At 35.3% G+C, this 23743-nt stretch overlaps 1 protein-coding gene across 1 annotated transcript in view; it reads right to left on the minus strand.

Annotated features, from left to right (window-relative positions):
- LOC150078970 (uncharacterized) overlaps positions 1-19847 on the minus strand; it is a 141359-nt gene extending 121512 nt beyond the window's left edge. Inside the window, exons 1-2 of the mRNA XM_090382907.1 lie at positions 19589-19847; positions 9758-9852 (exon numbers count right to left, since the gene is read on the minus strand). Of these exons, the coding sequence (XP_090239033.1) occupies positions 9758-9852; positions 19589-19634 (141 nt within the window). The 5' untranslated portion in view covers positions 19635-19847. The remainder of the gene's footprint in view (positions 1-9757; positions 9853-19588) is intronic.
- Positions 19848-23743: the final 3896 nt, after the last annotated feature.

Raw genomic sequence — 23743 nt, forward strand, 5'->3', positions numbered from 1 at the left:
TGTTCCACCTATGCCAGGGAACCATTATAGAATTTAAACTAAGCATTTATGAAGCAATTGGCCACCATTGACAGGGATATGCTGTGCTGAATATGGGGGGGAGTTGGATTATAGGCAAAAAATTTGAAGAGTAACTAAAGGTGTCCATATCATGTACTTCTAATTAAAACTTTAAGATATCTTCTACCATGCAGGTATGGTTTCAGATCTGTATCACAAACATTATTCACATAATAACGTTTTAGTTTTGTAAAGGAGGTTTGTGGATACTATCTATATCCATTATAACTAATTTAGGCTGTCATCGTGCATCCCTTCCGATTCATTACAGCAAGATCAGGTGAAGAGAGTAGTATTATTCCCCTATGCCCTTGTATAAAATCATAGGGAGATTATCTCACTGTTGAAACAAATATATACAGTGGGTCCCTGCTTTACAATGGACTCTTCATAATCAAATACTGTTCACTATATGATATGTAGTAAGTGCTGGTCATTGTGATCCTGTTTGAGAATTGAATTTTAATTCTATTAAGTGGCAATTCTAATAAGTGAAAATGGAGGAATATTATCCACAGGCTAAAAAAGTAAAGATATAAAGCACAAATTTACACTTTATTGCCTTATCAATTAACAAAATTAAATGACATGTGAAAACCAGAAGAATACTTTCCATAGGTTGGCAAAATAAAAATAAATTTACGCTTACGTACATAGCTTAATTAGTATTACTATAATATGTACATACTAACTAATTAATATTTCTGTTCACTAACATTTTTTTTTGGGCTGTAAAATTTAAAACAGTAAAAAAAGATAAGCAATTAACAACAAAGACCACAGCATGCACAAATCACAACTAACACAATACATACAAGTGAGATACGGAGTAACGTTTACAAAGCTTAAAAATTAGGAATGAAGAGAGGATTCTGAAAATTTATTTATGGTTTTTTATATGATTGAAGATTTCATGGAAGGGGGAAACACATTTCACCATAATAACATAAAAACCCATAGAATTCCAGCTATCGGTATTACCATAAATGCAATAAGATCGAGTTTACTACCCGTTTATAACAGATCGTACAAACAAAAAAGCCCAATAAACTGAAAATTGTTTTTGTTTTATGATTGCGACCTCCAGAAATGTGCTTTAGAAAAATATCACAAAGGCATTCAAAATTCATTCTTATAACTGAACATATGATAACAATGAAAGAAGTGCATTTGAATGATTTGAATTGATTTTTTGAAATTTGATTCAATAAAGTGGCTGATTCTACTGACCAGTTAACAGCACCCACTTATTTCACTTTACGATTGTCTCTGATCCATAATTATCAATTATCATTTTACACAACATTTTCGGGGGAGGGGAAATAAGCAAAAATGTGGCACCATTTTTTATTTTAAAATTTGTATCACGTTTTAATGTTTATTCCGGTGTATAAGAAGCACCACAATATATGGTATTCAGTATTTTATATTAGCATTAGTAGAGCATATAATGCAAGAAAGAAAGCTAATATAGCATCAGCCAAAAAAAAAAAAAAAACCTTCCCAATTCACCCATCCATTCACGCCAAATGTTTGTCTAGTTCTGCCTCGAACTTATTTAAGTTGCTGACCTCAACTACAACAGATGGAAGTTTGTTCCAACTATCAACCACCCGCTGACTAAAGGCGAATTTCTGTACATCAATTCTACAATTGTCTTTCTCTCAATATAAAACTAATACGATTCCGTTATAAAAATCACCTTTTAGAGAGATAAATAGCTTAGTTATATAGTGAAATTTTCAATATATAGTACAATTATATAGTGGAAAAAATTACAAAAAAAACAATATGTTATTGAGTTAACGTTACGATATTTTCACAATATGTTGGTGTCCCTGGAATGGATTAATATCGTAAAGCAGGGATCCACTGTATACTGTTATAACTGATTCATTTAGGCTGTCATTTTGCATCCCTTCCAATTCATTTACAGCAAAATATGGTGGAGAAAGCAGTATTTCTCCCTTATTACTCTGTATAAAAGTCATGAACTGTGACTCACATAACAGTATCATAGGGAAATTATACTTTTCCAGGATACACATCTATGGGGGGCAAAAAAAGCATTAGCAGAGGCATATGATGCAAGAAAGCAAGCTTACACAGCATCAGCCAAAGGAAAAAAAAAAAAAAACCACTCCCATTTCACACCTCCGTTCAAAATACCTGTCCAGCTGAGCCTTAAATTTATTTAGGCTATCAACTTCCACAACAAGGGAAGAAAGTCTGTTCCACCAACCAACACCTGCTGTCTAAAGGCAAATTTCCGCACATCTATCCTACATCTGTGTTTCCTCAATTTGAATTTATGCCCTCTCAGGTGATTATTCTGAGCAAGAGGAAGAATCCCATCGGCATTGAGCATGCTCAAACCATTGAAGGCTTTACACACCTCGCCAATGCCTAGTCTCCAGACACTGTAATTCGCAAAACTAAAGCCTTTCTTCGTAAGAGCAATCCTTTGTTCTATTCACTAATCTTGTTGCCCTTCTCTGTACTCATTCCAGCAGCTCTACATCCTTCTTGAAATGAGGCCTCCAGACCTGTATACAATACTCAAGGTGTGGCCTGACCATTGCCTTATACAAGTGAATAACCACCTCCTTATCCCTGCTAGAAAAATTCCTGTATATCATTGACAAGACACCATGAGCTACTCTTGCCACCCGTCTGCACTGCTCAGAAAACTTCATATGTGCCTGCACAAAAACCCCCAGGTCCTTTTCATTCTCTACCACTGTCAGCGTAGTACCACAGAGTTGATATGTTGCTCTGGGGTCACTGTTTACTATATGTAGTACTTTACATTTGTCACTGTTAAACTTCATTTGTCACCTCTCAGCACGTCTGCTCATCCTTTCCAGATCCTGTTGCAGCAGCATAGCATCAGTAGTGTCCTTAACAACCCTGCCAACCTTTGTATCATCTGCAAACTTGGACATTAAGCTTTATATACCATCATCAATATCATTTATAAATACAGAAAACAACAATGGACCCAACACTGAACCCTGAGGGACTCCACTAGTAACATTACTCCATGATGAGCAGTGTCCATTGATTACCACTATCTGTCTTCTCCCTCTCAACCATCCCTTTATCCATAGCAGCAATTTGCCTCCAATGCCACACTGCTCCAATTTGTGCAGCAGTCTTCCATGTGCAACATCAAAAACCTTTCTAAGATCCAAATATATAATATCAAAGTTATTCCCTGCATCCAGTTCTTTTGTGACTGCATCATAGTATCCAATCAAATTGGTCAGGCAAGACTTTCCTTTAACAAAACCATGCTGTGTCCGAGCTATAACTGAAGTCTTGTCTAGATGATCCTGCAGTGCTTCTTTAACCAGTGCCTCCATTAATTTTTCCTGGAACAGAAGTTAAACTCACAGGTCTATAATTACTTGTGTCAGCCTTTTGATCCTCCGCCTTTGTGAATTGGGGCCACATTTGCACATCTCCAGTCTATGGGTACCTCACCTGAGTTCAAAGAAGCTCTCATAATTATGGCTAAGGGTTTGCTTACTTCCTTTGCTACCTCCTTTAATATAACTGGATAGATCCCCATCCACCCCGGGTGCCTTTTTTATGTTTATCCTCAACAATTTCTCCTCCACTTTCCTCTCAGTTATTACAAAATCATCTAGCTCACTGCCAGAGTTTACTTCACCTCTGGCATTCCCCTTCCTGAATAACTCCTCATGTGTGAATGTAGATGCAAAATACTCATTTAGTTTGATAGCCACCTGAGCAGGATCCTCAACTGTTGAACCATCAATATCCAGTGGACCAATCTGATTCATCCCTTTCCTTCTAGAGTTTACATAGGTAAAGAACTGTTTTCTGTTTTGATTTGCATCCTTTGCCAAGGATTTCTCATAATCTGCCTTTGCCTGCCTAATCTTCTTTGTGACTTGGTTACAGATCAGCTTATAACTATCATAGGCTTCCATGTCACCCATTAATTTATATGTATCCCATTCATTTTTCTTCTCTGCCACATGTCTCATTAGTTCATCTGACATCCATTTAGCCCTAAACCTGGAACAATATTTCTTAGTTAGTACGTAAAGCCTAGTAGCTTCCAAGATAAGTTCTTTGAGTGCTTCCCATTTTGAATTTGCTGTTGGTAACATAATCAGTTAGTTCCACTGTATAGAATTTAAATACTGTCTCAGACCATCGTAGTCGCCTTTACAAAAGCAAAACCTTCACTTTACCCCTGATGGTAGTTACCTCTTTGAGTAAATCCCGCTTCAGCACACTGTGATCACTGCCACCTAGTGGTTCCTTTATCTGCAGATTCTTAATGCATGAAGAATCACTACTGATAATCAGATCAAGAGTATTACTCCCTCTAGTTGCCTGCCAAACATGCTTATGTAGAAAACAATCATCGAATAATCCACAAAAGCCTTGCTAGTGTGTGAGTGACCAACCCACAAATTCCAGTCAATATCTGGGAAATTAAAATCCCCCATTATAAGACTCTGATTTACTGGCCCACTCTACTTCCCTGTACAGTTTCTTATTATACTCATCAGAGTCATTAGGCCTATAGCACACTCCTACTCTCAATTTTGATCTTCCAATGCTTATGTCACACCAAACTGACTCAACACTGCACTGTCCAGCGATGTCGACTGGCTTCACTTCCTTGGATTTTATGTGTTTCTTAACTAATAGCATAACCCCTCCTCCCTTCTATCCTGTCTATCCTTTCTGTATACATTGTACGCCCCAAATTCCAGTTCTGCATTCCTTATATCTGTGTGACACCACGTCTCTGATATCCCAACAATATCTGCCTTTGATGTTTTGAGCAATACCTCAAATTCATCAAATTTATTTACCAAACTCCTAGCATTGGTGTACACACAAGTATACATGCACCTGTTCCTATTCTTAGCTACCCTAAACAACCCATGTGTTTACTTGTACCGCAATGACTCCCAGCAGTCTCTGAAATACCCTGCATCTTGTTTTCCAGGCTGCTGCTCATTCCAATAGAAGCAGTGCAAGAATCACTTTCACCTCTGCCAGTGGCTACTATTAATATATTAGTCCTTGTATCCTCCCCAAGCTAGCAGTTTTCCGACCCACCTAACACTGCCTCGATAGCATCAGCAAATATTCTTGCACCCTTTCTATTTAAGTGTATCCCATCCCTGTAAAAACAGTCTCTCCTGTTAACAAGTACAGACCAGGCTGAAAAAAATTCTACCCCTCGAGCCTTGCACAATCTTGCCGAATTGATCGACAAGGCTCTCATCATATACTCTCTCCTATCGTGTCTGGGCAGAATTGCAGACACTTTCAAATTCAACCCTAATTCACAGCTTTTTTTCAGCAGTGACCTGTACTTGTTAAGTAATTCCGCCGGTCCCCTACTCTTAATATCATTAGTGCCAACATGTACAACTATATCACCTTTTGTGCCCTTAAAAGATGATATCCGCTCTACAACGTCATCAACATTTGCCCCTAGCAGACATACCCTGGTCCTGTTCCACCTATCCTTTTTATATACCATGTTCCCCGTTTCCCTGACAATAGTCACCATCAACTACTAGTTCCTGTGGGGCCAGCGCATTCTGCCTTGGGGGTTGCTGCTGTGTTGTGTGATGACTAAGTGCAAACTCTGGTGTTGATGCAAGCAGCTGAGAGCTTGATAGGCCCCTCAATTTAGATCCTTCGAGGGCATCCACCCTGTCCTTCAAGCTCTCATATCGGCCCATAACAACGCTGAGTTGTTGCCTGGTTTCCTTACACTCCTTACATCACACACACACAAAGATATCCCCCATGGCTATATCATGTCCCGTACCTGATTGCTCCACAAACATCAAGCAAGCAGTGCATTTTAAAATGTTTAGTTATACTTTGCCAGCCATTCTATACAATGCCTGGATTCACTTTGCCAATAGCATATACATTGGGTGGTATGAGTTAAGATATCAAATACAACAAACTAATATGAAAGTCATTCTTTAGCTGGCTTTCAGATATTACGAAGTTCTCCATCAGACTGCAACTGTGGACACTGTGGTTAATCATCCCCCACTCACTGTCCTAGTCATTAATGATACCCCTCATTCAGATGAAATTGACATCAGATGTGAAAGATTATAACGATTACACATTATTTATGAAACTATTATTGTGAAATATAGGTACTCCTCTATGTTTTTATTTATGGCATACTAATGCAACATGAATATTTTATAACAGTTTTCTATGAGTCACAATTTTTCCATTATAACTGCATTATGAAAACTGAAGGACGTATCAGAATTATGTTATCTACTCAGTTAAACAGCAAGCTGATTTTGCTGTTTCTGCAGAGCCACATGGAATAATTCTGCAACAATTCTCTGTCAGTTTCTTACACACTGTGATATGAGGCATGATAAAAAAAGTTCAAGAACTGACTTTGCATTTTGAAACTGTAGCATCACTGAAATTTATGACTTGTAGTAACAGGTTCAGTCACTCATCTTGACAGAGAATACATGATCCATTCATTTGACCGCAGTCAGTATGAATTAGCACATGTTGAATAGACGATATATTATGTTTTTTCACATTTTAAAATGAGTGATTTCACAGAGCAGCAACTTTCATCCAATTTTGTTTCAAATTAGGAAAAAGTGCAAAAGAAATGTTAAAAACAGTTTCAGAGTTGAAAGATTATCCTCACTTTGGCCGCCCTTCAACTTCAATAAACCAATGGTTCAATCACCTGTGTTTGTAATGTGATCAGGAGTAATCGATGCTTCATTAGCAACTTGACTACCTGCAAAGTTGACAGTGAAGCTGGTATTTCTTATGGGGCACAACACATCAATCAATTTTAACTCAAAATTTGGGAATGCAACATGCATTTGAGCCAAGTGGTGAGTTCTCAAATGCCAAGACCTCTGTCAATGTGCTGCTGCTGCTGACCAAAACTTTGTTTCTTTCATCATTACTGGTGATGAATCTTGGATATATGACTATAACCAGGAAACAAATGCTCAGTCCCCTCAATGGAAGAGTATTTTCTCCAAGGCTCAAAACAGTAAGGCAATCTCAATCAAATGTGAGGATCATGCTTATTCTGACTAAGCATTGTTCATTATGAGTTTTGTCCTGCATGATCAAGCAGAAAACCAGGAATGCAATAAAACAGCGCTAAGGTAATTGCATAATGCTGTTTGTAGAAAATGGACCAAAAAGTCAGTTTCAGGGAATTGGCACTTGCATTGCAACAATGCCCCTGCACATTCAACACATCTGAGAATTTCTTAAATCACAGATTTGCAACAAATGAGGAAATTATTTAAAACACAACACAGAACTATTAGCAATTCTAAAGGAAGCCTACCAGGAACTGTTCCAGAATTTTAGAAGCACTGCAAGGTGCATATACAGTGTCAAAGGAACTACTTCAAAGGAGATTCATCCAAGTAGCCAGTAAGCTTCTTCATTTTCCAAATAGTAGTTCAGACACTACACTTTTTTTACTACAAAAAGTTCAGTGTCTGCACTTCTGTTTTGTTCATTTGACTGCAGCTTGTATTAAAAATAAACAAACTACATTTGCATTACTCTAAACCTTACAATTATGTGTAGAAAACAACCAGAAAGTATGGTTATGTGTACAGTGGCAAAAACATCACAGAAGGCAAGTGCTTTGGCAACAAATTAGAAAGGTTAAAACAACTGGTTAAAAAGATTAACAGCACTGTGATGATGATTCATACAAATACTGACAAAATTAAAGAATTCATCATAGTGTGGAATCATCAAGCACTGCTGAAATTACTGAAGGAAGAGATCAGGTTATGAACAACATGAATAAACTGTTTAAGAGTGTGAATTAAAGATAAAATCTGGGAAACAGCAACCTAATTACAATGGATAATTTCATATTTATCCACATTCATTAAGGATTATAGTGCAAAGAAAAACTTGCACATAAACAAACTCATTCTGAATAATGCATGTGAACATCCAGTTAACACAGGTGGCAGGTCACCATACCCTCAAAAGTATCCCTTAATTAATAATTAGAAATCTGAAATATTTTCTAGCTTCTTAAATATAGGCAAGCTTTTTACTTCAATATTTTTGAAACAATTTTCATGGTTTTAGAACCACTAAAAATTGCAAGAACCTGTCATGTGACCTGTCACCATGTCTGCAATTATTTGCTTTTCTGCTTGTAGAGTGGCATTGGACCAGACAGACACCTATGCTGTTATGACATTTTAAATTAGGTCTTTGTTTGTTAGTTCAAGGGGACTTGTGATTCTTCTCCCACTAGTTCAATAATCTTTACAGTGTTAATAAGTTGTTTTAGAAAGATTTATCATTATTTTCATATAACAAAGAATGCAATATTCACTCAAGCTGCCTGATACTTTGTGATTAGCTAGCTACACACGAAATTTTATATTACATATAGTGGGAAAGCAAGTAACCTTAACCTATAAAAAAAATCAAGGTAACTTGCTTTCTTATTAGTTTTATAAATATCTATAGTCTTATAGGAGCTGCAATTGAAAGATTTATTATTGCTTTGGCATATGAGAAAACAAAATATGATATTCACATGAGATAAACTACTTTGAAGGTGGGAAAGGTAATTTTCAAATTTCATGATTGTCACATGCCAAATTTGAACTAAATCTGAAAATGGAAGTAACTAATAGTGTAAAATGGTTTTTTTTTTTTTTTTTTTAAATAATATTTATATATGTAATAATCAGAAATATATGCATATATTTGAAATTTCACATACTTAAATATCTTTTAAAGTGAAGAACAGAAAAAACTTATAGAGTGATGGTTTATATTTCATTTCTAAAACCTATCTTCTTTTTCTTTTTTTTGTATTTTCAAGTGAATTAATTTTCTTTGTTTTTTGAAAATAAAAGATAAAACACAGAACTTTTCAAACTTTTTTAATAAAAAAATCAAATCATATATAAATATTGGAATCCATTAAGAAATGATAAAATAGTGAAAAGTTGAAATTCTGTAAAAGCAGAGTTCAAAAAAATTCCAAACTTTTTCCGGAAATTAAAAAGAAATTTGGTCGGTCACCTGCTACCATGTTTTCCACAAATTGGTTGCCATCATTGAATTAAGTTAGACAATCTAGATAATGTGTGCTGCAAAACAAATTTGCAATTACACCAGGGGTGTGTGTGTGTGTGTGTGTGTGAGAGAGAGAGAGAGAGAGAGAGAGAGAGAGAGAGAGAGAGAGAGAGAGAGAGAGAGAGAGAGAGAGAGAGAGAGAGAGAGAGAGAGAGAGAGAGATGCCAAGAGCAAGGTGCACTGCAGTGTCAGCAGTGAGCCTTGCCAAGAGCAAGGCTCACTGCTGACACTGCAAGATAAGTTAGCTAACCACTGGCAGAGACAGTGGTACAGCTCAGAGCAGAATAGCCTGTAAGGAAATCTCACCGATGGGCCATATGATCCTTAGAGCTTGTGGCATTTCACCACTCATAACTTCCTATTATTTTCACTAAAAGGGACAAATAACAAAGATAAATCTTCAATAAATTATGAATGAACATCATCCTGTTTACACTACCAATTAATAATTTATAATCAAATGTTTTGATTTATGTCATAATTTTTAAGAATGCACTCTATCATAAATAGAGGACTATTGTATATAAAAAAATTTAAAAGCACTTACATTCCATGGTGGTTTTTGCAATGACTTTTTTGTACGCTTTAATGCATGGCTCTTTGTTTTCTTTCTTTGTAAGCTATTCTTCAAGTCAAATGTTGCTGGCATCATTCAGAATGAAATGGAAACTGGTAAAAATATGACACATATAAAACTACCAATTCAATACTAAATCAAATTCATAAATATTTTTATATATATAAAAAAAAAAAAAAGTAAAGTGCAGCCATTATCAACCCACTGCAGGATGGAAGCCTCCTCAACAATTCATGCTAGGGAAATGGACCATAATCTGCCATGCTGGTCCAGTGTGGGTTGGCAGATCGACTGTATTCAGCAGTCAGGGGCTTGAACCCTGGTCTACTCAGAGCGTGTGCTACTGCACTCCCGCTCCTGACCACTTGGCTATCATTGGTTAATGTATAAAGGAGATAGTTCATTGATTTATACACATAAAAGTATGTTTATTATAAAATTAGTTTCATTAGTTTATGGTCTCATACTTTTTATATTAGAATTTTATCAGACACACAAAATTGTTTATTTTTTTTTTTTTAATATATAATTTTTTGGGGGGGGGAGTAAATATGTGTATCCATAGGATACAGAATACACTGTATTTGCTAGCTTGGTCTAAAAATAACTTATTATGTTTTATTTGGAACAGTTTTATTTATATATTTACAACTTTTTAATTGAAGAGAAATTTTTTACTACAGACAAATGCACTGGATTGTTGGGTAAGCAAACTTGAGTAAATTTTTATATAATTTTTGTGTTTTATAATTTTTTGTATTTTTATTCTAATAAATCTTTTTATGTTAAACTTGTTCTGTTTCTTCTTTTTTTTTTTTTTTTTTTTTTTACTGATTTCATTATTAAAAATGATATTGAAATGAATTATGGACAAGGGGCACTGATAAATATAGCAGAAAGAACCTAATGACCATAATGGAATGTAGATATGAAGAATGTGGTAAAGAGAGAGAGGAGACAGGCTAACGAAACCGGAAGTCAAAACTATGGAAAAAAGCATAGGTACCTGAAAATAAAAGTAATGTGTTAAAAGAAGTACCTAATGCTATAAATCCAATGATTTTAACATCTTCAAGGATCAGCCATCAAAACCAAAGAATGGCCTTACTTCTGTTACTTTGCATTTAACAGAGAGGATTTCTGTTACTCTGTTTGAAACAGAGGCTTCTTGTTGTCTTTCCTTTGGTTTTGATGGCTGACTCTTGAAGATGATGTTAAAATCATTAGTTACTTCTTTTAATGTATTACTTTTATTTTTCAAGTACTTAATGCTTTTTTTCTATGGTTTTGACTTCCGGTTTCATTAGCCTGTCTCCTCTCTCTCTCTCTTTACCACATTCTATGTATCTATATATAATTTATTTTTTTTTATTTGAGTAAAAATAAGCTAAAAACTTTCTACAAATCAGTAAATATGTGATAGATAGTTCAGGTATCAAAATTGTCCTTAGTGTGTGTCACACACACAATTTTTCTCAACAGTTCAAAGTACAGTGTTGGTTACATGTTGGCTGTAATTTGTACTTTCTCTTGTATCTTATTTCAAAAACTTGATAATGTTCTGGTTTATAATGGGGGGGGGGGGGAATTTCAGGAACAATGGATAGATTATAGGGGAGTTCTTTTGAATACTCTGCAAGGTCTCTCAACCTACATCCCTTAGATTTCTTTGCATGAGGTATACACTCAAAAACCAAAAATACTGGAAGATCTGTGGATAGCATTTAGCAGGAAACATGCAGAATTTCAACGGACTTGTGCATTGTTGCATGCAGGAATAAAAAAAAGATGTTGCTTATGCATACATGGTGAAGGAGGAAATATTGAACATCTTAAATGAGTTTTTTTTTTCCCTTTTAAATAGAAGTCAAACATGTAATTCTGCTTTTAAATAAATAAAAAAAGTATTTAAATTTATTATCAGATTCACAAGTTATGGATTGTTAAAGTGTGTACACATAATTCTGACTCACACAATGTATATGTATGCACACAAAACTCTGTTTTATATAATAAATCTTTAGCGCTATCAGCATCATCCATTTTCAATCCACTGCAGGATGAAGGCTTCTCCAGCAACTTTCCAGTTCCTTCTGTTTTGTGCAATGGCCATCCATTTACTACCCACAAACTCATGAATTTCATCTATCTATCTCCGTCGTTGTCTTCCAGGTTTTCTTCTAGCTCCTCTTCGGTACCATTCTGTTATTCTCTTAGTCCATTTGTCATCATGTCTTAGAGCTATGTGTCCTGCTCAAGACCATTTTAGTTCTTTAGTTTTGATAAGAATGTCCTTTACTTGAGTTTGCTGCCTAATCCATGTGTTTCTCTTCTTATCTAACAGTCTGATTTCCAATATAATTCACTCCATTCTTTGCTGTGTTGTTCTCAGCTTCTCTTCCATTCTTTTGGTGAGTGCCCAAGTTTCACTTCCATAAGTCATGGTGGGGAGTATACATCGGTTCATTATTTAAAGGTTTCAGACAAATTGGGATATTGCTCCTCAGTATGTCGTATATGTTACTAATTTGCAATCCATCTTCCCCACTGCTGGCATCATTCCCTCTCTCCTTGTATAATTCTCTATAGTAGTCTTCTGCTATTTGAATTATGCCTTCTCTGCTATTTATAAGTACACCACTGCTATTCTTCAGTTTCAGTACCATTTGTCTCATGGCCTGATTTAAGTCCTTTGTTTTCCCTTAATGCTCATTCTACTTTTCTTATGTTAAATGTCCTCTCTGAGTCTCTTTCTAATGGCTTTGCATAACTCAGTATACTCAATTTTCTCCTTGTCAATGCTCTTCATTTGTCGTCTTCGGTTCATGAGGATAAGTGTTTCTTGACTAATTTTTTCTTCTTTGGATCTCTTTTTACCTATAAGTTTCTTGGGCTTTATCACTTTCAGAAAGTTGTAATATTCCTTGTCGATACCTTGGTCCTGAGCAGTCTGCAGAAGCTCAAACTTGTTCTTAAGTTCCAGTACATACTGCTTTTTCTCCTCTTCTGTTATCTCAAAGACTTTCATATTATTCACTCGAGTCAGTTTTTTCCTTTCTTTTCTTACATCTATATCAAGTGTGCATCTTACCATTCTGTGATCACTTCCAATGTTTACCTTGTTCAGGACAGTAACATCATTCACAGTATATCTTCTGTTAGTGAGGATGAAGTCAATTTCATTAATTGTTAATCTATTTGGGCTCTTCCATGTCCACTTTCTGTTCATGCTTTTCTTGAAAAAAAAGTGTTCATTACTGACATTCCTCGAGATTCTGCAAATTCCATAAGTCTTTCACCAATACCAAAATTTCCTATAGTTCCCCTTTCTGCGCTGTTTTGTCTCTTTCCAACCGTAGCATTAAAGTCCCCCATAATGATAGTGTAGTGGGTTTTCAGCTCATCTAGAAGACTCAATTTCAATGTCATTTCTTCAACCTCTTCATCATCATGGCTCAGTATTGGTGCATAAATCATTATAACCTTTAGCTTGTACCTCTTAGAAATTCTGAGTAGTAGTCTTGACACCCTTTGTGATATACTTTTGAATTTCACAATGTTGTTTTTCACATCTTTATGGACGAGAAAGTCAACTCCACCTTTGCTCCTTTCACTGTTTCCATTGGTGTACAGCACTATCACTAGGTATAATTTCACATTAGCACTACCACTAAGGCATAATTTCACCCCCAAAATAAAAAAAAAGTTTTTAAAAAAGTAATAGCAGCACTAAAGTCTGAAGGTATTGCAGGTAACCATGAATTCACCCCCCTCTCCCAATGACTAATCTAGCATTCAGAAATTCTGATGGTCCAGATAGGCAAAGACATCTCAGCAAAAATCAGGTAATATGACATCTTGCTGAAAGTATATCTGAGTCTAAAAATGTTTATTAATGTGGGAGGTGCACATTTCATTAAAATTTTAAGACAATTTTGCTTTTATAATAAGTATCACTAATATTATATGATCTGATTATTCCACAAGAAGAGAATCCTTTACAGGTTAGCATCTTTCTGAAGAGAAATGTGTTGGTTTTCATTACCCCAATATAGATTTAGTCTGGACATTACAATTACATTCTCAAAAACCACTGCCTTCCTTTTCTTGTGCCACTCACAGAACTACATGCAACAGCCAAGGTATTTAATATTTCCCTTATCCTTTAGGATTCCAAATATACTCATGAATGTAAACTGATACTTACAATATCAGCATTTGATGACTTGATCAATACTTCATCGAATTTATTTATGATACTCCTAGCATTAGTGTACAAGTGAATAAAAGTGCACCTGTTTGTTTTTTAATAACTCTAACACAGCATGCATAATTACTGATCCCCACCCAGGACTTATGATCTCTCTCCCCTCACAGAAGTAGGGGGGATTACTATGTTGCCTTTCTTGCATAACCCACAGCCATAATGCTTTGTTTACTATCTCTAATTTTGGTTTCTTTAAAGTGGGGCAAGAACTTAAAGATCCTTGTGAAACATACTAAAAGTAAAATGCTTTTAGATTTTTTTCCAATCTTTTACAGTTACATTGCTCACACAAAACTCAACAAGTATAAATTTTTGAGTTACCCTGAGAGAGAGAGAGAGAGAGAGAGAGAGAGAGAGAGAGAGAGAGAGAGAGAGAGAGAGAGAGAGAGAGAGAGAGAGAGAGAGAGCGCTCATACACACCCGATGTGAGCCCTTTATCAAGTTTTTCCACAACATTCAACTGAGTTTTCATAAAAACAACTCTTTTCTCTCACATTTTGGTAATTTAAATAATATTTGTAAATATTATCTAAATTAATGAAATAACAATCTGTATTTTGTTATCTAACTGTTTTTGTTTGTTTTTTTTGCCAGTGCAGCAAAAGCATGTGTCTTCCTTGCACTACATGGCAAATACTATTACTATAATTATATCACCTACTGTAATTACATTAACAAATAATATTACTGGTGCAAACATGGTTTGCAACAAACATACAAGTGACCTCCCACGAAACATACAACTCAACAGGCTAGCATGGTGCTGAGCACTACTGGACTAGTGCCTGATACACTGTAATGTGCTAATACTGTAATTTACTAATACTGTAATGTGCTATAGGCAAAAAATGGTATGTTTTAAAGAGGCATTTAATCCAGAAAGTCAGTTAAGCAGAGGGTTTCTGCTGTATTCCATCAAAAAAGAAGTAGAGTTTTTTGTTATGAACTTTTTATAATTTTTTTAATTACTTTACATTTTTTAAAATTCATAATTTTTTTAAAATTCCAATTTCATTCTTGAAATAATTTTATTTTAATGTTGGGCAACATACATTAAAATGAATGTTTTAAAAATAAGAATAAAATCTTTAAAAACATTTATATAAAAATGTTTTTATTTTTTACTAATTTTCAACATTTCATGAAGAAACACTCCACAGAATCAACTGGTAGCAAAAAAAATTGTGCTACACTGGGATTGGTGTATTCAAGAAATTTGCTAAACAAAAGGGCAAGTGTCAATTATTCTGTAATTCTGATTTAGTAATCTAGAATATCTTCCATATGCCTTACATATAATATTTGAAGTTATCTTTAATTTTATTTACAAGGGCTGACTGAAAAGTAACATCTCTCAGTTCACACCCAAAGTACTAAGTGGTACAAAGTTCCAACTGGGTTCCTACCTGTAGCTAATAATTTCTAGTTAGTGTATGAGCAGTATCACTTCTCTGTGTTTGTCTGTTTATAAGTTACGTGCAATTCAAACAAAGTATACATTTTTTTCAAAATTCACATTCAAATTTCAAATTTTTCAACATGCAATTCTTCGAAAAAAGTACACATTTCAAATTTGAACATGCAATTCCCACAAATAAAATTTTTTTTTTTGTCCTTGCCTTTTTCCCATTATTATATGGGGTCAGCGTTTTTTATTGTTTTTGGCATGCAATTTTTACGGCCGGATGCCCTTACTGACGTCAACCCTCACCCTTTATCCGGGCTGGGAATATGCAGTGGTCATTCCCTAACCTGCCGCATCCTCTATACTTGGTGGGTACGGGCTCGAACCCTGGTCTAATCAAGAAGAGTGTGCTATGCACTACTGCTCCTGCCCACCTGGCTACAGAGGCGCCCACACAAAGTACAAATGACTTTCTGAATTTTTGGGGAACCACAATCATCTTGTATGTTGGGATACTGAAAAAAAAAAAAAAAAAAAAAAATCAGAATGGTATAAAAGCCTATTATACCTGTGATTCCTGTAGTTATGTAACTTTAACAGTGCTAACTTCTATAGTTAGTGATTTATTCATTATCAAAATAATTAATGTAACCTTCTCTGATCTAGTGATTGTGCCAGAATATAAACAAGAACATTACAGTTGTGACACATGTACCATGGCTACATCTGGCATATTATTTTATCTCTTGTGAAAAAAAGTACATTTATGAGAGTAACTTGAAAATGGTTCAGCTGACTTAGCATATGCCTGTGGCAGTTAAAAGATCTGTGCTTCAGAGTTTTAATGCAGTAACTGTCACAATGATTTTTGTGGAAAATAACATGAAACTCCAAAATATATCACCAGCAATTCATTATTATGAAGCTGAAGTTTATGATCATAAAAGAATTTTTCTTAGGAAGAATTTTAAGCTGGTAATTTTGAATGGAATTTTAATTGTCAGTTTTACTTGTATTATACACTATATTTTTTTAAACTGATGGAATTAATTAAAATTTTATTTCATTTACAGACATTCCACCTCCTTCATATTAGTCTGAACACAAGATTCAGTAAAAATCAGCAACCAAATCATAAATTTTAAATGTATCTTACTGAATCTTGTCAAAAGTGCTTGAAGAGGATTTGTACCTCTCAAGTTTCTTAAACTAAAATTTGTAATTTCTTGTGGCTATTAATGTTTTCCTTTTCAAATATATTTCATAAAAATGATCATGTCCTTTCAGAACTATATTAGAAATAACAAGAAAATTTTTTGGTTTTCTTTCATTACTATCAAGGTAATGCACTATACCTACATGTAATTTCAGTTATTCTGGCAGTTGTTATTATTTGGTTTTTAGGAGCATTAGCAACTAAGGCCATATTGCTCCGGGATATGCGGTGGTCATTCCCTGACCTTTCCACATCCTCTGTATTTGGTGGTGAAGGGCTCGAACCCCGGTCTAATCAAGAAGCGTGTGCCACGCACTGCTGCTCCTTCCCACCTGGCTACGGAGGCACCATTTATTATTATTCTGGCAGCTTACCTTTTATTTCAGCAATTAGGTTACCATGCTACAAAAGAATGTACCTTCAACCAGAATTACATTATCTGTTTTGGTAATAATATCAAAATTCAAAAAAATGCAACCAAAAATTACAAGCGTTCATCATGATGCTTGGAAATGAATGTTCACAGAAACCTTAATCTCTCAGCTTCCTGAAGAGATAAACATTTTGTGTGTTTATATCAACAATGGCCTCCAGAAGGATTGCAAAAGTGTGATAAATTTTTCTAAAAAAAGTATATTTAAAAAATTTATTCAAAAATAATTATTGCATGTATAAATATGAAATTTCATATTTGCAATGCCTGTAATACTTGGGATTACTTTTTCAGAGTAATATGAATGCAAAAATATTTATATATGGGAAGTCAAATATAAATGGCCATGTTATGGCCATGTCATAAATGTTGGGAAAGTAGTGTTTTTACATATTTATTAAAAAAATTATTACAATTATCACAAAATATTTAATTTTTTATTTATAGGAGTAGTGGCTCATGGCCAGGTTGAAGGTTTGCACAACCACTATTTTTATGTGCCTTCACATATTTATAGACATAAGACCTACTGTCTTCACCATGCCTGTTGGCATGTAACAACTTGACTCTTGGTGCAAAATTTTCATGGAATTTTATAGTTAGTTCTTTTAGAAAGCTTCGTTGAGGCATCTTAAATTTAATTAAAATTGTACAAATAGAAATTCAACAGTTATTTCTTTTTTAAATACTTGTAAAAGAATAAGAGAAGTTTACCTCGATATGATACTCTCCAAAAATTAAAACGAAAACAATTAAAAAATCGAAAATTTTACATTACAGTAAGAAATAATGTAAAATAATTGAGAAAGGAAATTTGTTTTGCAATTTTTTCATTAAATTAATTCTTTACTCAATTTTTAATTGCATTAAAATGATTTTAATTGTGTTCATTTGATTATTTCTACTGTAATGTAAGATTTTAGATTTTTTTAATTGTTTTTGTTTTAATTTCTGGAGAGTATCATATTGATGCAAACTTCTCTTATTCTTTTACAAATATTGATATCAATGTAGAACATATTGAGCATTATAGCTCTGGTTCATACTACACTGTGTGGTACTACACTTAAGGTGGTAGAAAATAAAAAAGACCTGGGAGTAATTGTGCAGTCAGATATGAAGTTTTCTGAGCATTGCAGACAGGCTGCCAGGGCAGGTCATGGGGTTTTGCCAATGATATACAGAAATTTTGTTAGCAGGGAAAAGGAAGTGATTGTTCCTCTGTATAAGGCAATGGTCAGGCCACACCTTCAGTACTGCATTCAGGTCTGGAGGCCTCATTTTAAGAAGGGTGTAGATTTGCTTGAGCGTGTACAGAGAAGAGCAACAAGATTGGTGAGAAGAGTCTTAAGTTCTGCAAATTGCAGGTGTTGGAGACTAGGCACCTGCGAGGTGATCTGATTGAGGTGTATAAGGCCTTGGATGTAGAATAGATGTGCAGAAATTTGCTTCAGCCAGTGGGTGGTTAATTGTTGTAACAAACTTCCATCTGTCGTTGTGGAAGTTGATAGGTTAAATAAATTTAAGGAGGAACTGGACAAACATTTAGAGGGCATTATTTTGTAATTTTTTTTTGGCTGATGCTGCATAAGCTCATACACTTGCTTTCTTGCATCACTACTACTACTACCATCAAATTTTTTAAATACTGTTTGAAAGGCAAAAAGAAATTCATAAATTAAACTTGGTTTTAATGTAGTACTGTTAGCTTTAGCTCTTAGTAACGCTTACATAGCCCATGTATCTGCTTGTCCCATGAAAACCCCTAGCAGGTTTTATCTTCGGCACCTCACTTTCCAGACTGTTACAATAGAAGCAGTACAAGAATCACTTTCATCTCTCAGAATCACTTGCAGCTGTTGTTAAAATATTAGACCAGCAATTTTCCAATATATATAGCAGTTTTCCAATCCATATAAACATCAGTAAATATTCAAATATTTGACTAGAATAATTATATTTTAAAAATAATAATAAAATTAAAGGAAGATGATGTTTTCATATTCATGTCAGTATTATTCAATTTTCTTGTAAAAATAAAATCAAGAAAATATTCAAAAATAGAACTGAGCCTTCACAGAATCCATATGCATACTTTACTATGTTTGCCTGTGCAGCAATAAAGATTCGTGGAAAATTTGTGTTAAAAGTCATCAAGCAATGGAATTAACACAAATTGAAACGTGTCCTGACTGCAATCATGTTTCGAATTTCATGAAACGTCAAATGTAAAAACCATATTTACAGAAATATTTGTACTCGTATTTTTAAAGACTTGCCAGATGTACTACCATTTCCCATTCCATCAACAAATCTGTGGTGAAAAATGGTGGAAAAAGTTCATAAACAATCATTAATAACATTGCCACATCAACTATTAAAAAAAAAAAAATTGGTAAACAACGTTTACCTGTTCAACGCTTAACGTTCAGAAACTGCATGCAAAGAATAACTAACAATCATTAACATTCAGTACTGACTAGACAATGGAGCTGCTCTTTCTTTTCTTTTTCTCTTCTTTATCATCCTAAATCTCACGTATATTTATTAGGACCATAACCAATGTTTAAAACTGAGTGTTCGAACAGTATCATATCATTTTTATGAGATTACAATTGAGTATCGTTAATCTATCTTTTCCGCTTACAATTAATATACAAAGTTAAACTGAAATCACAACTTCTTGAATTACAAACTTATTATATGACTCTTGACTTGAATAAATTATATAAATGCTTCAAAACATAAAATATCTTAGTAATCGACTTTTAAACGTGCCACCATTTTTCAGCAACCAACGACCCCTTGAGTGTGATTCTGTGCATCACTCAAGGGTCGATGGTTGCTGAAAAATGGTGGCACGTTTAAAAGTCGATTACGATGACATTTAATGTTTTGAAGCATTAGTATAATTTATTCAAATCAAAAGTCATATAATAAGTTTGTAATTCAAGAAGTTGAGATTTCAGTTTAATACAGAGTAGTAGCATACAGAGTGAACACTCCCATAGACGACAATGTTAATTCCTGTTACATGTTAAAACGCATAGATAGTGGAGGCAACAGTTTCAGGGCATAGAAACAGGCTTGAACATTTTCTTTTTTTGGTGCATTTTCTAAAGTTTTCTAATTGTGTTGGACAATATGTCGATTCGCTGATTATTAGTATGAAATTTCATAATTAATTGTTATTCCAATACAAAGAAAAAAAAAAGAGCACTAAGAACGGCAGAAGAATAGCGAAAAGTAACATAAGTAACGGTATTGGCAAGCATATGTTAACGGTTATAATAACCGTGTGGTTACGTCCAATTACCCGGTTTTTTTCTTATTACTTCTTTGTGGAGTGATGGATGAATGCGAAGAGCAGAATATTCAGTACTTTTTCGACATTGTTTTAAGAATCTTTATCACAGCGGACTACTCTTTTTTTTTTTTTTTTTGGCTGGTACTAATACAAGACACCATGAACTACTCTTGCAGACCGTCTGCACTGCTCAGAAAACTTCATATCTGCCTGCACAATTACCCCGTCCTTTTCATTCTCTACCACTGTCAGTGTAGTACCACAGAGTTGATACGTTGCTCTGGGGTTGCTGTTTCCCATATGTAGTACTTTAGATTTGACAGTGTTAAACTTCCCACAACTCTCATACTCAGTGGACTACTTTCCTTAGGAAACTCGAATCCTATGTAGATTTTTCGAAAAAATCACCTGCGAGGGTTTTCCTGCATTCCATTTGTTCTTCTGATAGCAAGCGTGGAACAAACTTTGCGCGGACATACGGGACGCATCTCTCGATCTTGCATTAGGACTGTATGTACTGAACCTACATTATTTTTATATTAGGGTCACTTCATTACATAAACTAGCATTTTCTGACTGTAAATTTCATGTGTTCTCTGACCGATTTGCCTGATTTGCTGGACAAAAAACCCCAGTTTCTGGGAGAAGAAACCTTGCTATCTACGCCTGAGAGCGATTAATCAGCCTGTGTGCTGAGCCTAAGAATTATTATATTAAGGTCACCCGTAATTCAATACATAAACCCGTATTTTTGTCTGTAAATTGCGTGTGTTCTCAGGTGGATTTATCTCTTTTGCTGGATGAAAAATCCCGTTGCTGGGGATAAAAAAAAAACTTGCAATCTATGCCTGAGAACAACTGACTTCTCCGTGGAGTGAAAAGAGCCCATTAAAAATACCCACGTAGTCGTTGGGATTAGAACCCGCGCCTTTTGCACCCGGTGTGGGGAGGACGGTGACGATACCACTGTGCTACAAATGCAAATGTACTTAACCTACCGACAGTCCAACCTCATAAGCAATCACAACAGCAGTCATTCGTCGATCATTTCGCAGGAGTTCCTCTACTTTCGTTACATTTTCGCCGTCTCGTGACATCAAAGGGAGTCCACTGCGAGGTTCATCTTCCTGTCTTTTTTTAAACCGGTTACATCACACGTAAACTGCTGTTTTCTTCAAAGCGTCATCTCCATAAACTTTCTATAATGCTTGCAGTGTCTTGGCACTTTTCCCAAGTTTAAAGAAGAACTTGACGTTAGCGGACTGTTGAAACTGCGACATTCCGCAATCAGTCAGCTGTGACACGCGATTGAAGTTGTCGAGCTAGCTCCCACTTGGCATACGTGCGCACCAAGGTATTGAATCCCGAGACGACTAACTCAACCGCATTGTTAAAAATACACATAAAATTGATCGACATAAACTCAAGTCTTTCCAGGCCAGTGTGGAGATGACTGTGGTTATACCAACCGTGCCATCCACGAGGGCAAACAGACAAATCAACCATAGAACACACGCAATTAACAGCCATAAGACAGAGCACGGCAGATGAATTTAATTATTCGAGGGGCCTAAATATAATAGTGTGATTTGTCTGTGGTCGATTTGCTTGTTTGCTGGGCGAAAAACTCGCGTTTTCTGGAGAAAATCGATGTAATTCTCGCCTGACTCCGTGAATAATTCAGCTGCATTGTGAAAATATTTGTTGAGGGAATTCGAACACAGGCCATTTTCACTGTAGTACGTAGCCATACGTTTAGGGAGAAGAGAGCAACATTTCATGTGATATATACCTGATAATGACCATGTGAAAAAATCGCTAGTGTGACAATGAGTCATGAAACGAAACGATAGTAAATTATGAAGAAATTTATTGCTTATCGCTCAAATTATTGACGATCAGGAGATGTGATCAGTAGATTCATCAGGGTCACAAAAAATTTCAATTTAAGTATACAACTCTAAGCGAATTCGATAGTACGACAATAAAAATTCAATCAGCAGTCTTTTTCTAACTTGGCACGTCAGTGCCTTTGATATGGCTGTATATGACTATATCCGCGAATTTCTGCCTTTTATGTTTAAACGGAATCAATTTATTAAGCCAATTAAGCCGTGTATATAAGTGACACAATTGCCATATCTCCAAGTTCGCCTGTATACTGGGAATTCGAATGAAATGGACTATGACGGTTGGTTTGGATTAGTTTCAGACGAGCATAACGGGTCCGTTCATGAATCTGACGGGATGCCGAGAATCAGTAGTTGCGCTATTGCTATTTATAGTGTGAATATAGAATTAAATATACAGTGATGAGCCAAAACATTATTACCACTTACCCAATATGATGTTGGTCCTCCAGTTGCAGCCAAAACAGCTCGTACCCGGCGAGGCATGGACGCTAAAAGATTTCTAAATGTGTCTTGTGGTATCTGGTACCAACACGTTACCAGCAGATCCTTTAACTCCTGTAAGGTCCGTGATTGAGATGCCGCAGATCGGCGTTGCTCGATGGGATTGATGTCTGGGAAACTTGGAGGCCAAGGCAATATCTGGAAGTCTTCCTCATGTTCCGTGTGAAAAATATTTTCACTTTTCAGCCCTTTCGCTTACTTTCAAGAAGTAATTTTGCCTAATAGTGCCTGATATTTTTTTTTACGGTCTGTACAACGAACATAGCGTCACTTCACAGAGCTAAGCTTTTACTTTCGATTTCAAACACCCCAGGGGTGCGCTCGCCGTAATGCTACACCTCAGTGACGTCACCTGTTCTCCTGTGTAACTCCGTGCATGGTACCCATTTAATTCTTCCCCCCCCCACATAGTTGACTCGTGAGAACTAAACAATTCTTAGGGAGCTCAGGAGGGGAAGTGGAGGGGATATATTTGAAAGGGGAAAAACAAGACACAGACAGACACACAGTTAACTTTGAGCAAGACATGACAAGAAAAGAGTAGTGATAGTTTTGGCCGATTTTTTTTCATTGTGTAAAGAAGAGGTAAATTAATAATTACGAGGGAAAAGATGAGAAAAGAGCTATATTGATGTCTGGAACAGATTTCCCCCCTTACCGACGCGGTGCAGAATATTTTCGGGTAAGTCAACCCTTATTGTTAAATAACAAACGGTATTAAATCACTCAAAGCCGAACTACCATCTGTATAAGTTTTAATGCATTTATAAGACATCTTTTCCTCACATATATATATATATAAATATACCCCGACAATTGTATTATTTTTTTTAGTATGCAGTTTTAATAGAGAATGCGACTTATTAATTTAATTGTCAAATATTAATTACACTATTAAGTAATATAATTCCCTG

Source organism: Mastigoproctus giganteus, chromosome 10 (assembly GCF_048544385.1).
Source record: "Mastigoproctus giganteus isolate SK-2022 chromosome 10, ASM4854438v1, whole genome shotgun sequence".
Taxonomy (NCBI): domain Eukaryota; kingdom Metazoa; phylum Arthropoda; class Arachnida; order Uropygi; family Thelyphonidae; genus Mastigoproctus; species Mastigoproctus giganteus.